The following is a 17,247-nucleotide window of genomic DNA, read 5'->3' on the forward strand; positions in this document are numbered from 1 at the left end:
TGAGAAGGACATGGCATTATTGTTCATAATAATTAATAACAAAGAGCAGTGACTTGTATTTCAATTTGGTTGTTTTGGCACAGCCATGCCACAATGTCCTTAAGTTGAAAAGGCAGGATTCATCCACCTGTGAGCGACTGTGAAGGCCTGTGCTCTCTCTCTGGCTTGTGTGGCCTCCTGGGAAGGTGTCTCTCTGCCCAGCTGACTGTAGGATGGACCACACTGAATAATTTGAGATCAGAAAGACTTAAAGTCTTTTGAGCACCTACAATGTACTAGAGCTTTCATGAGTATCGTAATCCTCCAAATGCCTCTCAGAGGTGGTTGGTGGTTACTCTGATCCTCATTTAACAGATGAGGAAACCAGAGCATAGAGCAGTGAAACGACTTGCCCACAGTTACATAGTTAATAAGTGGCAGAGCCAATATTTGAACTCACGTGTGTTGGACTCCAGAGTTCGTGCCTGTACCCTAGAGCCTGTGCTCTGGCTCAGAGTGGTGGGCAGTAGGAGCAGTTTTTCTTCATAGAAAACTAAGTCGTAGACACACGGTCTCAGCCCATGATTAAGCCTTTTTGTTAGGTGTTAAATCCTTGGTTTCAGGTCACCCTGAGCTCTCTCCAGCGTTGTCCTGATCTTCGAGGCAGATAGAATCATGGAAGGGGGATGGAGTTAGGCCATTATGGGCATTCCAGGCCTTATCCACCTTTTCCTGCCTCCAGAACACACATTACTATGACAAGCGCTGGTCCTGTGAGCTCTTCCTTCTGGTATCCATCAGCACCTCAGTGATCCTCATGCAGCACCTGCTTCCTGCCAGCTACTGTGACCTACTGCACAAGGCCGCCGCCCACCTGGGCTGCTGGCAGAAGGTGGACCCAGCGCTGTGCTCCAATGTGCTGCAGCACCCGTGAGTTGCCCTACCCTTCTCCACCCAATCCCAACCCTCCTGGTCAGTGTCTGGAGTCGCTCACCTCCTCGTTCATCAACTCTTTCATTCAGTCAACACACAGTTAGGAGCATATCTTGTATCCCGCACCTTGTGACCACAATGTGGTATGGCAGGGCTCAAGACTCACATGCTCCCTGTCCTTAGGGAACTTGTAGAGTACTAGAGATGAGAGGGGCGCAAGCGGTAAATTCATACACTCGTTGACTTTCTCATTTATTAACTCTTACTCACTCATTGACTGATTTGCTCATGCATTTATTTATTGCTTCACTCCCACTGTCAACTGCTTACTCCCCCATTCAATCATTAGATCATCTGCTCTCTCAGCAGACATTTATTTCTACATAATCCATACCATACCTGGTGCTTTGTATTGGACAAAGAAGTTTGGCTTTGACCTATAGGCAGAGGAGAGCTATGGGAGGTTTTGAGTGGTGGAGGGACCAGTTCCAAGGTGTGTCTAAGGAACATCAGTCTGGCAACAAGACATGGCATTGTGTTAGCTGATGGTGAACACTGACCAGGGAAGAAAAGACACAGGGAGGAAATGACTGAGACAAGATTCTTGAGTTCACAGTCTGGTGGGGGAGGGGGGTGATAGCTACGTCCACGAATAGTTAGGATGAGTGGTACAAAAGAGGCCCGGCTGAAGCATGGTACTGGACCCAGAGCAGAGGCACAAGTGGCCCAGCCCTGAGGAACTAGGCTGTCCCCCGCTCAGCCTGGCTCATTCTCCATGGTGCCAAGCATTTCTACAGCCTTTCACCACAGTGCTTTTCACCCAGGTTATGCTAATTTTCCTGCCTGTATTGCCCCATTACACTGGAAGCTTCTCAAGCTGGGGCCACTCCTGTATCACATCTGAATCTTCGGCCCAGCACAAGGCCTGGCAGGGAAGAGGCCAGCCACTAGGACAGGTTTGTAGAGGTAGGCCCACCTGGAAGCAGAGATGCAAGCGGAGGCCACAGAGGCCAAGCCTCCTGGTATTGGTCCTTTGTACCAGTCAGGGTCCTTCTTAGCCTCTGTCTAGGTGGTCCAGGAAAGCTGATGGGTACTGCCAAATGGGCCAAAAGGGGGCTCACCTTAGCTTTCGGCTCTGAAGGGAGGGAGGAGTAGAAAGATGGAACATGGCTAAATATGAGGATAAACCTGTCTGTAACTCACCGCAGTCTGCACATAAGATCCAGGCTCCTTCATATGGCTTCCCAGCCGATGAACTGGGTCCTGCCAGCCCTTTCTACCTTCTCTCTTACCATGCCCCAACTCATACTCTGCTCTAGCCAAAGCAAACCTCTTTGGATCCTTAAATTCTGTGTGCATTTTTGTATCTAGGCTTTTGCACATGATGCATGTGTTGCCTGCAATGCCCTTTCCAACTTTCTTTTTCTGATTAATTTCTATTCATTCGTTAGCACTTGACTTCCTCCAGGAATACTTCCCTGACCATCCAGGTGCCCTTCCCCTGTGCCCCTACAATCCCGTACCACCAGGATCATTGCACCTAACACTTTCTGCTCTGTTTGCTTAGTGACTTGCCTGTCATTCCAGGGCTAAAGCTCCCAGAGATTAGGCTCCTTACCTGTCAAGCACTCAGCCGCGTCCTCATTCCTGGCAGAGCGCCTGGCTTATAAACTAGGTCCCCAGCAATCTTATTATATTTTTTTGTGTATAGTCTTTTTATAAGGTAAAATTTGTGTACAATGAAATGTATAAATCTTAAAGTGTATAATTCTTTGAGTTTTGATGAAGGTATATACACCCACGTAAGCACCTTCTATCAAGATACAGAACATTTTCTAGCCCCTCAGAAAATCCTCATGGCCCTTCCCAGTGACCACCCCAAGTCCCATTCCACTTTCTTTCACCATAGTTAGTTGTCTGTTTTGCCACTTCATATCAATGAAATCTTGGGTCCAGCTTCTTTAGTTCAGCATACTGTCTGTGAGGTTCATACGTGTTATTGCATATAGCAGCATAACTGTGTTTTAAATGAATTAATCAACAGGGCAGGAGCGTGAGGTTAAGCTTCTGGCAGACAGTGGTTCTCAGTCCTCTAACCCAGCACCCTCACAGTTCCTGAAAAGGTCTTGCAGGACATAGGAAGAAAGCTCACTGGTTCCACCACTTCATTCACATGCTCACTGGGGCATCTGTGTGCCAGGCTTTGTGGCGTGTTTCAAGAACACAGAGATGAACTGGACACCATCCCTTCCCCTAAGCGCTCCCAACATAATGAGGATACAGGGAGATAAATGTGATTCAGGAGGGGTTAAAGGATACTGAACTCTGTGAGGAGTTAGAGGAAGGCTTTCTGAAGGATTCTAGGTTTGAAAAGATAACAAAGAGCATGCCGAAAGGACAAGGCATCAGGAAGGGCAGCCCAGTTGGAGGGAGCAAGTTATACAAAGACATGAAGCAATAAGGTACGCTGGAGAAACTAGAAACAATTTGGAATGGCTTGAGCATGAGCTATATGGTGGGAATCACAGAAGGCCATGCCAAACTGGGGACCTGACCCCACCCAAGAACCTTCGGGGAGTTTTGAGCAGAAAATAGTCAGGCTCAGTTTGGTATTTTACAAAGACCTCTTAGGCAGCTGTGCCATGGACCGATTAGAGGCTATAGGTGAGACCAGATGAAAACAATGCCCCTAGAAAGGGAAAAGGATTTTCATAACCATCCCTCAGACATTAATATCAGCCCTGGACCTTGTGACTCCCAGCACAGTGAATTTCTCCTGATTCTTACCCCATTCTAAAGAGTAGGCATCTGACACCCAGCAAAGGAAAGTCTAGGAATAGAAATGGGGGTAGAGCCCCGGTAGGCTCTTCTCATGCCCAGTCTTCTGGTACCTGCTTTTGTGGGTGAGCTGGGAGTAAAGGGCATTGTTGGGCTGTGCCTCCAGGTGGACTGAAGAATGCATGTGGCCACAGGGCGTGCTGGTGAAGCACAGCAAGAACGTCTACAAAGCAGTGGGTCACTACAATGTAGCCATTCCCTCTGATGTCTCCCACTTCCGGTTCCACGTGAGTCTCCTCCCATGGGAAGGAGGGGTGGGTCCTGATCTAGAGGGCAGGAGGTTCAGAGGGGCAGGAAGCTGATGTTATTACAAAAGAGCTATTTTTAGCATTACCCAAATCGAAAGGAAGACAGTGTACACATGCAGAACAAGGACAGCCATACCAACAACCAGTTCATAACTGCAGATCACTGGAAACACTGGTGGAAGCACTCCTTCCATCAATCTTTCCTGGAACCTTGTGTACAGGGGACATGCCAGGGCTCTCCCCATTGTCAGATACTAAAGTCAGCTTAGAGAGCTGAACTTGTTCAAGGGTGCTTGCCTGGGAAACTTGGAAACTGATGGCCGTGACACTATGGGAAAAAAGTCTGTTTAAAATCATCTAGGCTAGTGGTCTCCATTTTATTTCTTCATTTTGCTATCAGATCCTTTGCCTGTGGGGAAAAAATACAAATACGGATTAAGTTTTAAAAAAGAAAAAAAAGAAAGTTTGAGAGAATTAGAAAAGAAAATCCTTTGTCCAATACAGTCATAGACTAACGTCCAATGTATGGGACCTCATGGCACTGCTCTATCTGAAAGGGTTGGACCCCCTTTCACTTCCCACTCACCACTGCTGCAGTCCCTAGAATAACCTCCTCAGAATCTGGTGCTCTAAGAAACACAGTTTGAGAAATTGATCGGGGTGATCTCGTCATTTCACAGTAGAGAAACGTAAAGCCCAGACAGGGAAGTGTCTTGCCCAAGGTCCTGGAGTCTGTCAGTTGCAGAGCTGAGCCTGGCATGCTAGTGTCTTAGATTCTCATATCATCCTATTTCTCCCATCCTGTAAGCAGCTCTTGAGATGTAGAATCTAGATCCCTAGACATTGATCACTAACTTTTGAACTGATCAGAACATTTTTCTTGAGCCCCTATACTTTACCTTGCCCTGTAAACACCAGCTAAAAGTGAGGTGTCGCCATATCCCCTTGGAAGCTTCTGGCTTAGCTGGCAAGGCTACACATGAAGTAGTGGGTAATGCCGACTGTAGAATCTCTAATAGCTTTCCATGCCTACTTCTTGAGATTCTAATTTGTTCAGGTCTTACAGTACCCAGGAGGATCATATATAAAAAGGTGTTGATTTTAGACCAGAAAAAGCTTGATAGAGCAAGCAAGACCTCTCAAGAAAAGGTTCCTGGGGGAGGCAGAAGCTGAACAGGATCTTAAACAACTTATGTGGGAAGTAGTAGTCTTGACTGAAGGAATACCACAAGCAAGGCAGAGAGGTGGCAAAGTCTGTGCCCAGCCCTCCGAAGTCCTTCTCCACACCCCAGTCTGCATGGGGCCCCAGGAGCTTGTGCCCTTCATTGGCCCCCCAAGCCCAACAAAGAGTCAGGTTTCTGGAGCATACCTTCCAGTCCATGCCTACCATTTCCTGGTCAGTTCTTTTTCAGCAAACCCCTGCGGATCCTCAACATCCTTCTGCTGCTAGAGGGTGCTGTCATTGTCTATCAGCTGTACTCCTTAATGTCTTCTGAAAAGTGGCACCAGACCATCTCACTGGCCCTCATCCTCTTCAGCAACTACTACGCCTTCTTCAAGCTGCTGCGGGACCGCCTAGTACTGGGCAAGGCCTACTCCTACTCGGCCAGCCCCCAGAGGGACCTGGACCACCGGTTCTCCTGAGCCCCAAGGCGACCCAGGCTTCAGCCAGGGGATACCTGGGAAAGGGCTGTGGGGAGGGATGGGTGAGGTGGGGGGGGGACAAAAACTGACACACACACAAAAAGTCCACCAGAGCTTTGTATTTTTGTTACATACTGTTTCTTTCTTTGATAATTGATATGATTATGAGGAAAAAAAGTCCTATTTTTATACTCCTAATAAGCCTGTGTCCTGTCTGTCCTTCCCTTCTTGCCTGTCAGGCAGAGTAAGAGTTATGGGGACTCTGGCCAGGAAGTCTCACATGTGTCTTCTGGGGCCTGTGAGCTCTGCCTTCTCCAGTGGAGAGGAGATGAGGCACCAGAAGGTATGGTTAACAGTGAAAACTGCTAGCTGAATGCTCAGTTTACCAGATGCTGCTTTATGTGTATTACAGGCCTTGACTTAATCCAACTTTTATGACAACGCTAGGAGGTGGGTACTGTCACTCCTAGTCAGTAGAGGAAAACAAGCTCAGAGAGCTATAGTGACTTGCCCAAGGTAACACAGCTAGGATAGAGCTGGGCCAGAACATCTCCAAAAGATGATGACACTACTCTCCTAGCAGAATGTGATGTCCTGATTCAGCATGGAGTCACTGCAACCGTGCTCTGTCCCAGGTGTGGCAGATGGTGAGGATGCCAAGACACAAACAAGTCATACTACAGTGGGATGGGTATAGTAGTCACAAGGCACACAGTAGCACAGGGGAAAGAATGTTTAATGTTCTGTGGACTTCTTGGGACAGGGAGGTAGCATGAGATGTATTGGCCACTTCCTAGATGGATAAGAGAGGAAAGGCACTTCAAGCAGAGAATAGGGCATGTACGATAGCACATAAATTTGGAACATCCTGGTGTATTTGGGGAGGGTAAACAGGGTGTGATTCCTAGAGCTAGAAGGATAAGGAAAGTGGGGTAGAGGTGGAGGGGAGCTGGGAGGGTATGCAGGGCCTAGGTCAGGGAGGATTAATGGCCCTAGACTAGAGGGTTTGTGAGCAAGGCCAAGTGATAGAGTGAAAAGGCAGCTGCTTGGAGAGCCTCCTGGTTCCTATGGTTCCTATGGGGCATAGTTTAGGGGCTGGGAGGAGCAGGGACAATCACAGCTGCTCATCTAGTCTGCCTGTGTTCCCTGGGCCCTTTTTGGCCACAGGATGTGCAGATGAGTCCACAGAGATGTATGGGAGACAGACGCTGCAACCAGTGTTTCTTGTTGCCTCTGTTGAGGCAAGCATTGTTCTAAGGCACTGGAACAGATACAAGATGAGGAAGATACAACATAAGAATGTCCAAACCTATAGAGAATTTTTTACATATATAGGATTTTTGGGAGCATTTGAAATTCTGCTTCTCAACATATGTTGTCAGTTTGACTCATATAAACCCTTACAGATATGCAGCATTTGCTTTATCTCATTTATGTAAAGGTTGAGAATTTTTTAAAGATTTTATTTTTAGAAGAAAAGGGAGAGAAAAGCTAGAGAAGCATCAATATGTGAGAGAGACGCATAGATCAGTTGCTTCTCACATACGCCCAACCCGGGACCTGGCCCGCAACCCAGGCCTTTGCACTGACTGGTAATAGAACCTGTGACCTTTTGGTTCACAGGCCAGCTTTTAATCCACTGAGCCACACCAGCCAGGGCAGGTAGAGAATTTTTATAAGACTTTATTTCATCCAAAACTAATGACAATACTGGGAAACAAGATCTCAAATGCTCTCAAGAATGGTAGTTCTGCAGTTTCTATTATACATTTGTAATTAAAAAAGGAATGTAAAGATTACATGAAGGTAGGAGAAAGCAAAAGTACAGGATAATTAAAATCATGTAATCCCTTGAGAGTGGTTACCCCTCCAGAGGTCTGAAAAAGAAGACTACTCTGGCATGTCAAACCTAGATGCATAAGAATAATAGACAATAAATGGCTTGCTTAAGGCAAAAATAAGCCTTTTACTAAAAAAATTGTATGGAGCATGACTACCCACCATGACCTGCCTGTCCAGTTAGAAATTTATAATCAGATCTCCCTGTGAGGTTATTTTTGTTTAGATTTATTACAGTGTCCCTTTTGGTCCACGATACTGGCCCTTCCATAGACAACTTTGAGAAAGAGGCAAAGCTTGTGAGCAAATGAGGGTGCTAAGTGCTGAAGAAAACGTGTCCAAGGCACTGGGGAGCAGAGAGGATAGATATCCCTCACTCTGAAGAAAGACAGGCTTTTTCAAGGTGAGCATTGAATTGGGTCTTGAAAATGAGTATTTCACCCCATGGTCAAGAGGGAAGGAAAGGCATTACATTCCAAGCAGAGGACACAGCATATTCAAAGGCACAAAAGAAGATAGTGAAACCAGAAATGCCAGCGTTCATGCTGCCTGTCACTATGCGAACCAATAAGCAGAGACAGGTATTGAATCTTTATGGGCACTTTATTCAGATGGCCAATGATCTAAGATAGCGGGTTATGTACCCTAACAGACCATCTTACAAGATTTTATTTATTTACATTTAAGCAGATGGGAGGGAGGGAGAAAGAGAAGGTTGCCTTTCACATGCCCCCAACTGGGGACCTGGCCTACAGCCCAAGCATGTGCCCTGACTGGAAATCGAACCAGCGGCCGTTCAGTTAGTAGGCCGAAGATCAATCCACTGAGCCACACCAGCCAGGGCTAACAGACTGTTTTAAATTCCATTTTAAACCAACTATATAAGGAAAAGAAAAGTGTAGGTAATTGGTTTAAAATTCAGGAAAAAAGTCAATCAGATAAAAGATGCAGCATTCTTTCATCTGTGTCCTGGGCAATGGAGAACAATGGCTCAGGTACCATCTTGAATCGCTTGCAGCCCTCTTGAGTCACAAAGGTGGAACTGCTTACGGTCTCCTGGAGTCAAGTGGGCCATACCTTCAGTTCCTGAAACAATAGCTTTTACAGGCATTGATTACTAAACTTATTAACTGTTACCTAAATTAAAATTTTCCAGCTCTTGTGTCCCCCATCGTTCCTCCACTGTTAGTTTAAACTATCTTATTTCTGTGAGATGTTTCATATAGAAGTATTCATTCTGTTGTTGAGCACGTATCTTAAATTGTCTGGTAGGAGGCTCAGGAATACATTTAATTGCAGCTCCACATAAGGGGGCACATTGTATGTAACAACACGCTATGATAAAGCACAAAACAGTTTTTAGCACAGGTGACAAAAGTTGCAGACTCTCCAGCTGGAGCTATATTAGTGGCTTTTAAGGAAAACATTTCTGCATCCTTTAGGGTTACCACAGCTCCCCAATTATAAATATCGAAGTAGGTTATTTTCTTATTGATATGCTTAAAGTACAATTTTGAAGGCTTTCCAGTGGGGTACAAACACCTATAAAACATGAAGTGAAAGTTTGTTCAACCTAAGTTCCTCCTGCAAGACAAAATTCAGAGACGTTTAGAACATTTTTGCTAAATATACCCAAATATTTTCATCTCATTTGAAAGGAACTAGTTCTCCATAACATAGGGTTAAACAAAAAAAATAATGAAAAGAATATGTGTCGCTGTTTTCCAAAGGTGACTTTCAGGTCTTCTTGAGGTCTAGTGGGCCATTGTTCCCTAGTGCTTTCTTTACTCTTGTGTGATGAATCCAAGGTTTTATTTCTGCCAACTTCACCGCAGTGGGGGTGGTGAGGAGTACGTCCCAAGCTTCAGTCCACTTTTCTTCTAGTTGGCTCTCTGGAGATCCTGTCTTCCAAGTCTTGAGTAGCACTTCGTCTCCAGGCTCAAAGGAATGTAAAGAACATGTGGGAGAGAGGTCTCTAATACAAGCAAGGTCATTCATTACAGCTAAGGTCTGACTTAAATGTTGTACATACTTCTTTACCTTTACTTCTTGATCCATATACATATCTGTCACCTAAATCAGAGCCTGAAATGATCACCTGTACATAATTTCATAAGGACTCAGTTGAATCCCATTTTGAGGAACCACCCTTATCCTGAACAGGGCAATAGGAAAAGCTTGATCCCAACAGAGATGAGTTTCTTGACACAGTTTGGCCATATCTTCCTTCAAGCTGTGATTCATCTTCTCTACCGTCCCAGAAGCCTGAGGTCTCCATGCCGTGTGGAGTCTCCACTTGATTTCCTAAAAATTTACTAACCTTCTGTGTTATTTCTGAAACAAAAGCAGGTCCATTATCACTCTGGATGCTACTGGGTAGGCTAAAGCGAGGAATAATTTCCTTCAGTAAGTCTTTCACCACCTCTCAGGATTTCTCTTTTCTAGTGGGATAGACTTCTACCTCTCTTGAAAAGGTGTCAACAAAAACTAGCAAATATTTCCACCATCAGACCTTTGGAATCTGGGTAAAGTCTATTTGCCAGTCCTCAAATGGGCTCTGTCCTTGGTATTGTTTTCCTTCTTTCTTTTGGTGGGGATCTGTCTTGGGGTTGTTCTTCCAGCACGCAACATATCTAGCAATTACTTTTCATATGGCTTTAGAAATTCCAGGACCTGTGAGCCACAGTTTAATACATGTAGTGAATAAGTCCCTTACATAGTGAGTGGCCTTATGCAAATACCTCATGACTGGCTCTACTAAATGTTCAGGAAGCAGTATAACTCCTTTCTTATTCTTTCTCCATCCACTATCAGCACCTTTTTCATCAAAACTCCAGCTGTCAGCTTTCTCTAAGTCTGTAGTAAAATAATCAGGGTCAAATTGTGACAAGTCTAGAACAGGTACCAAAAGCATTATCAACATTCCTTTAGCAGCCTCTTTTGCTGCGATCAGCCGGATTACTTCCTCTAGCCACTTCTGTGTCCTCTTTCTGATGACCAGGGCAGTGCATAACTGCCATCTGTAACAGTACCTGGACAGCCTCTAATAATTTTAAAATTTCTGCTGCATGATTAATTTCCTTTTTATTGGAGGTTAACAGTTCTTTTTCCTTCCAGGTGGAACCATGTGATTGCAAAATTAGGAAAGCTTACCTAGAGTTGACATATATATTCACTCTCTTTTTGTGTAACAATTCCAGTGCCCTCATCAATACAAACAACTCAGCTTCCTGAGCAAAGGTTCCTGGCAGCAAGGCCTTGGCCTCCATTATTTCTTCCAGAGTCACAACTGCATAACCAGCCTTTCTGTTTCCTTGGTCCATATAACTTCTTCCATCTATATATACAGTCCAGCCTGCTTCTTCTAGAAGATGGTCAGTTTTGAGGGAGAAATTGGGATTGTCGAGAAGAACGGCTTGGTTCTGCTCATTCTCCCAGCAGTGAGCCACAGATTTCCCTTCTGCTCCAACAGGCTCAGCACTTGGTGGGGTGTATAAATGGTGATAGACTGTCCCAAAGAAAATTTTTCAGCTTCCTGTAAGAGCTCGCAGGTGGCTGCTATAGCTCTCAAGCAGGTTGGCCACCCCTGGACAGTGTGATTTATTTTAAGTATGCAATAGGTTGCAGAATGTCACTAAGCATTTGGGTGAGGACCCAAATGCTTGCCTTTCATGAAAGTATAATTGAGCGGGCTTTAGTAAGTTTGGAAGCCCCAAGGCCAGTACAAGAAGCCAGGTGCACCTTCAGGGACTCAAAAGCCTGAGTACACTCCTTTGTCCATTCTGAAGGGATATATTCTGGCCCTTTCAGAGTTTTTCCAGCTTAACAGATCTGACATAGAAAACAGAGTATGTGCCTAATAATATCTAGTGGGCTGGTCCTCTGTCTCTGCTCCCACTGGAAGTCTTCACAAAGGGTATCACCCTGCCCTGGTAGGGATTGTCCTCCATCAAATTTGTTCCCTGATGGGTTTGAGATGGCGAAAAAAGTTCAGGCTCACTTTCCCCAGTTCCCTCAGCCAAGTAAGGAGGAAGATCCCCTAGGTCTGGAGGGGCCGTAGCCATGCTCACAGCAGCCATAATATCTGGATCTTCCTAAGCCCTCCCCTCTGAGCTTCTGCTGTCTTTCACAGGCAAGTTCTTTTTTCTCTGGACTGTTAATCTATCACCTTTTAATCCTGCATCCTTATTATGTAAACTCATGAAAGTTTCTAGGTAAGGCATTTTGTCCGACTTCCCTGGTCTTTGACAAAACAACTCTAATTGCAGTATAATACAGTAATTTCAGCAGCCAATGCTCTTCTGAGTCTAGATTATACAGTACATAAGCCAAACAGTATTACAATAAAAATCACTTTATTTTTAGTTACAGGTTTTTAAACAGGTGGACCAATCAGCCAAAACTTTCCGCAAAGGGCAGTTTTCTGAAATGGAGGTTTTTCCCCTCACTCTACCAGAAAGAACTCTGTAATATCACAAAAACCAGAAGGCACCTTAATTAAAGCAGAAGACACCATTTTATGAGACATAGCTCTGTAAACCAGAAGGCACCTTAATTCCTGATGGTCTAAGTTATGACCTGGGATTGTAACCTGAACCAGAAAGCAATAATTCAATCAAAAGTGAAGACCACGGGAGGTAGCGAGAGTTGGAGGAGAAAAGTCCCCAAGTGAAATCACTTGGCAGCTGCTAGGGAGTCTCCAAATCCAGCGCCCCCCCCCGCCCCCCCCGGGGCTTCCCACTCCAAGCAGCCAATGAAACTCCACCAAATACTCAAGCTTACTGGAGAGCCCCAAAGTCTGTTCTGGAGCAGTAGCCAGAATATGAAACCAGAAGAGCCTGCATTCATGCTGCCTGTTACTACCAGAACCAATAAGCAGAGACAGGGATTGAATCTTTATGGGCGCTTTATTCAGATGGCCAGACATTTGAGAAGACAGGGGTTTATGTACCCTAACACACCATCTTAAATTCCATGTTAAGCCAACTCTTTTTATAAAGAGAAGAAAAGTGTAGGTAAGGGGTTTGCAATTCAGGGAAAAAGTTAATCAGATAAAAGGTGCAGCATTCTTTCACCTGTGTCCTGGGAGGAGGTGGAGGTCTCAACCTGGAGTATGGCTCAGATACCATCTTGAATTGCTTGCAGTCCTCCTGAGGCACAAAGCTGGAACTGCTTACAGTCTCCTGGAGTCAAGGTGCGTCATACCTTCAGTCCTAGAACAATAGTTTTTACAGGCATTGATTACTAAGCTTATTAGCTATTACCTAAACTAAAATTTTCCAACCTTTAAATCTCACATCAATAGCATATCTGGGGAAAAGTGGTCTCCTAAATATGGAACCCGGAGTAGCCCAAGAAGCCAGCAAGGACCAGACTGTGTGTCAGATTCAAATTTTGGGGCATTGCCTCAGAACAGACAGTAGGAAGTTTCTAAGCAGAGGTATCACGTGATAAGGTATCTGTTTTAAGGAGATAGTAGGTACAAGGGGGAGAGCCTGAGGCCAGGTAAAGGTAGGCAAAATAGACCAGGAGATAATGAAGAGGTCCAACCTCGAGCAGGGGCAGTAGAAAGGGAAGGTTAGGACTCCCTTTCCTGACCCTGAGTTTTAAAAGGTGGCTTATTGAGTTGTTTCCCTTAACAGAGAAGGCACACAACTGGAGTTGGCAATTTGTTATGACAGGATCTGGAAGCCCAGGTCCTCATTCTGCTTCCAAAAAATAGTTCCCTCCTGGAACCAATGACTTAAAGTCATAGCTTTCCTCTGTGTGTTGAGGTGAGGAATAGAAGGCATGGCCTATCATTATGCAAAAAGAAAGGCCAAATGTATACCAGCCATAAGTTCCATGATTCAAAAGGCATAAGAACACGCAGTTTCAATTTTCTCATCCCTAAAAAGAGAGATCATTTCCCATGCTTTGTGTAACTCACAGACCTGTTCATTTGTTTATTCATTCAACAATTATTTATGGAGCATATACCATGTACCAGATCCTGTTTTAGGTAGAGTGATGAAAAAATACAGAACTGACCTCTGCCCTCAGAGAGCTTGCTGTGAGAATAGGTGAAATAGCTGTCAACTATAAAGCACTGCATTGGTCTAATTGTTCTACTTTTATCTCCCAATAAGATTGTAATCGTGTTTACTTTTGACTTCTTCATTTCCTTATCTCTATATCCTTGAGCAAGTCAACTCCCCTCTCCAAGTGAGTCCTTAGTCATATCCAGTTCAGGGTCTACGATTGGCTCAACTATGAAAGCAAGGATTACTTTCTGGGAGAAAAAGTTTGTATTGGAGGAGACTGCACTATAAAGAGGAAATAGAGACAGAAAAACCTGAGAACGCCTAGGCGCGCTTTCTTTAGTAGGGATCTCTCCCAATCTCCACCCGTCCCTTTCATATTCCGTCCCTACTCCGCGCCTTTCACAGCTGCGGTCTCTTTAAGTGCGCTTTTCTGTGTAAACTAGGCAGGAAGGCTGAGAGCGCATTTCTTCCTGGGGTTGAATGTTAAGTTGTTTGTCCGTCTCGGGCTGCCGTCCCGCAGACCCGCCATATTGTCTGCTGAAGCTGCCGCTGAAGCTGCCGCTGCTGCCGCCGCCAAGTAGGAGCGAGCGGAGCCGCGATGGGTGAGTAAGGATACCAGGCAACTGGGGACTCGAGCCGAGGCAGTCTCAGGGCCTGGGGTCTGGCGACACCATGTCTCCAGTCTGCAAAGGGTGTCTTCGGCCCCTCTAAATAGGTTTTGGGGAGAAGCCAGACCGGGAGTGCCGCTCAGGCCAGTTTGGGGCCGGCCAGGGCCCATGCGGGGAGCAGTCTTCGGGGGCTGGTTCAACGTTGCCACGCCTGGAGCCCCCCACGTGGTGGCCCTGGGCTGGCGCCCAAGCCTTCCCGGGGGCTAGAGAGGGGCCGACCCTCCGGCCTGCGCCGCGGAGACTAGGGCGGGGGGACGGGCTCCTCGCCGCAGGCCCGGGCGGCGCTAAGGGAGCCTCCCCCAGGCGTGAGACTGACCGACGCGCATCTTGATTGTATTCATGGTTCCCCTGAAGTCAAGGAAATCGTACCTACGTCGCGGGTAGAGTCTTCCCGTGAGGGAACGCCAGGCGAGCAGGCTCCAGGCCCGGCACCAAGGGCAGCCATGCCACAGACAGCCCCGGCGGTTGAAGGCCGGGAGAACTTCCCGAGCCGAGGCGGAAATGCGGTGGTTCGGCTGGGCTCAGAGTGACAGCCTTCGTAGTGGTAGAAAACCAAAGGCCAAGTAAGACCTGTGGCCGTATGTAGATCGGGGTCTTCAGGTTTCTGGGCCTGGCCCTGGTTAGAAAAGGAGCGACCTGTTGCTCTTTCTGAAGGGACTCTGGCTGACAGGGCTTGTGCTCAGGGAGACTACGATGGCAAAGCTTTTGGACCCAGGGACAGAAACATCAGTGGTATATACTGTCTGGCAAAAATAAATCAATTTGCTAAGCGCTTCCTACATGTAGGTGTTCTGAGTGCTTTACATGTCAGGTTTTACTTAATATACACAACCTAATGAAATTGATACTGCTGTTATCCCTACTTTACGGATAAGGAAACTGAGGCAAGAAAGATAAAGTAACTTACCCAAGGACACACAATGCCTAAAACAGGGAGATTACTCCAGAGCCATAGTTTATAGGCCGGCCCCCTAGTGTCTGGGCTGGAAAAAGGGGAAAGCTTTTAACCCTAGGCAAAGTTGTAAAGGTGGGGTTTTTTGTATTTGTTTGTTTTTTGGGTTTTCTTGTTGCTGTTTTTTGTTTGTTTGTTTGTTTAGTTGGTTGGGTGGGTGGGTTTTTTTGGCTAGTGGGCCTACTTAGAAATCCTTAGTCGGAAGGAAACTGAAAATGTGCAAATTGAGTTGCTAACCCCAAATACTGTTTGTGTGTGTGTTGGGCTGGGGGCGGGGGGCGCAGCTAAATGAGACTCGGGGGTTGAGTTTTGTGAGGTTCCTGATCCTGAGGAAACAAATTATTCCCTTGAGCTGCAAGGCAATGACTGTAGAGTCAAATCTGGTATAATCTTGCCTGCTGCTTCCTAGCTCTCATCCAGAGAAGTCACATTGATGTCAAATGCAGTGATACATATGGAAAGCATCTAGTGTAGCCTCAATAAATGTTATTTTTCTTTTTGAGTCTTCATTTCCTCATCTCTAGGAAGAGGAGAAGGGGCAATGTTCTCAAGGTGTTTGAGAACAAAAACTACAACACAGTCTTGGAAGCCTAGTAAGAGGTCTAGAAATGTTGGAACAGATCCTTTTCCACCTTCGATAATGTTAGTTCCTTTCTCTTAAGTACTCTGGTTTCTAGAGTCCTCCGTTAAGACTGATAGGCCTGTCTTTGTAACAGCAGCTTTAGACGTCAATGATAAATTTTAGGTGCTTTAATACTACAGATTTTGTATTGGGCTGCAATTTCAGGAGCACTGGTGCCTCAAAGGGAATGAGGTGATATTTAGTTTACTAAGTTCAGTGAAATAAAATTGGTGGTGATTTACTTAGTTTTTACACGATTGGGAAACTACCTCAGAGCAGATAAACACAGTAAGCAGCAATGCCAGAAATGAGATTCTTACCCATTTTGCTGCATATAATGGGTAACATAAACCTCTTAGAAGACATAAGGTGTGAAGTAAGGTAGTCCTTTTCTGGTAGACTTTGAAAGTTCTTCAGTGGGGCAACAAAACCTGACCAAGGTCCTGAAAGAGAGATTTGGTCTGGTGTCAGACTGCCTCCCTTTTCTTTCCAACTTCATTTCAGGTACCTCTCCCCATTCCACCCTGTCTTTCTGACCATCTCAATACTGTAGGTTTTTTGTTTTGTTTTTTGGTTTTGGCTGATCCTTATACCATGGGAGTGAAGATAGTGTAAGGATACATTTAATTCTAACATTGAATCTGAGGTAGTTTTGGTTTTCCTCATTTGTAAATGAGTAGACTGAGGCTTTGAGATTAAGTGACTAGTCCAGGACTGGTGGCCTGCACCACACCAACATGGATCGGGAACTTGCTGTATTTTACACCTCTCGTACTCTTCTTGAGCTCTGGCCTATATCCTATGCTCTTTCTCCTGTGCCAGGCTTCACTAGCCCTAACAGACCTTTGTAGTAATTTCACTGCCATAGGAGCCCTGGAAGTGGTTCCTGGGATTGCAGTCCTGGAAGTTACATATTCTATCCCTTCGTAGCAGAGACCACAGCCTCTCAAGACTGTCTTGGTAGACACTGGTGGTGTTTTTTGCTACTGTTCTTGTTGTTACTGTTTTTGACCCTGGTGGTTTTATCACCATTCCTTACATCTTGTTAACCAGGAATCTGGCAGCCCCTCCCCAGTCCTACAGATAGGTCTTGATTAATATAAATTCAAAACCAGTCATTGTAATTCCAGCTCTCTGGGCAGTGATTTAGGCATGGGCAAGTGATGCAGTTCTGGCTAATCAGATGTAAAGAGAAGTGTGGGTAACTTTGGGAAAAGACTTTCTAACTTATTTATTTCTATTTTAGTTATTTTTTAAAGATTTTATTTAAATTTTTTTTTTACTTTTAAGAGAGGGAGAAAAACATAGATCAGCTGCCTCTCACACGCCCCCAACTGGGGACCTGACCTGTAAACCCAGGCATGTGCCCTGACTGGGGAACCCTCAGTTCACAGACTGGTGCTCAGACCACTGAGCCACACCAGCCAGGGCCTTCCTTATTTAAAAGAAATTTTCCAGGTTTTATTTTATTAATTTTTGCTTATATGTGTGTGTAACCCTC

General features: G+C 45.4%; 2 protein-coding genes across 2 annotated transcripts in view; both read left to right on the forward strand.

The window, feature by feature from the left end:
- Positions 1-5,843, forward strand: part of TMEM39B (transmembrane protein 39B) — a 34,558-nt gene extending 28,715 nt beyond the window's left edge. The window contains exons 7-9 of the mRNA XM_054571889.1: positions 722-909; positions 3,857-3,977; positions 5,400-5,843. Coding sequence (XP_054427864.1) covers positions 722-909; positions 3,857-3,977; positions 5,400-5,642 — 552 coding nt within the window. The 3' untranslated portion in view covers positions 5,643-5,843. The remainder of the gene's footprint in view (positions 1-721; positions 910-3,856; positions 3,978-5,399) is intronic.
- Positions 5,844-13,999: 8,156 nt separating this feature from the next.
- KPNA6 (karyopherin subunit alpha 6) overlaps positions 14,000-17,247 on the forward strand; it is a 36,593-nt gene continuing 33,345 nt past the window's right edge. Inside the window, exon 1 of the mRNA XM_054571891.1 lies at positions 14,000-14,106. Within this exon, the coding sequence (XP_054427866.1) occupies positions 14,103-14,106 (4 nt within the window). The 5' untranslated portion in view covers positions 14,000-14,102. The remainder of the gene's footprint in view (positions 14,107-17,247) is intronic.

Source organism: Pteronotus mesoamericanus, unplaced genomic scaffold (assembly GCF_021234165.1).
Source record: "Pteronotus mesoamericanus isolate MK-2021 breed Mesoamerican mustached bat unplaced genomic scaffold, CSHL_Meso_final contig_221, whole genome shotgun sequence".
Taxonomy (NCBI): domain Eukaryota; kingdom Metazoa; phylum Chordata; class Mammalia; order Chiroptera; family Mormoopidae; genus Pteronotus; species Pteronotus mesoamericanus.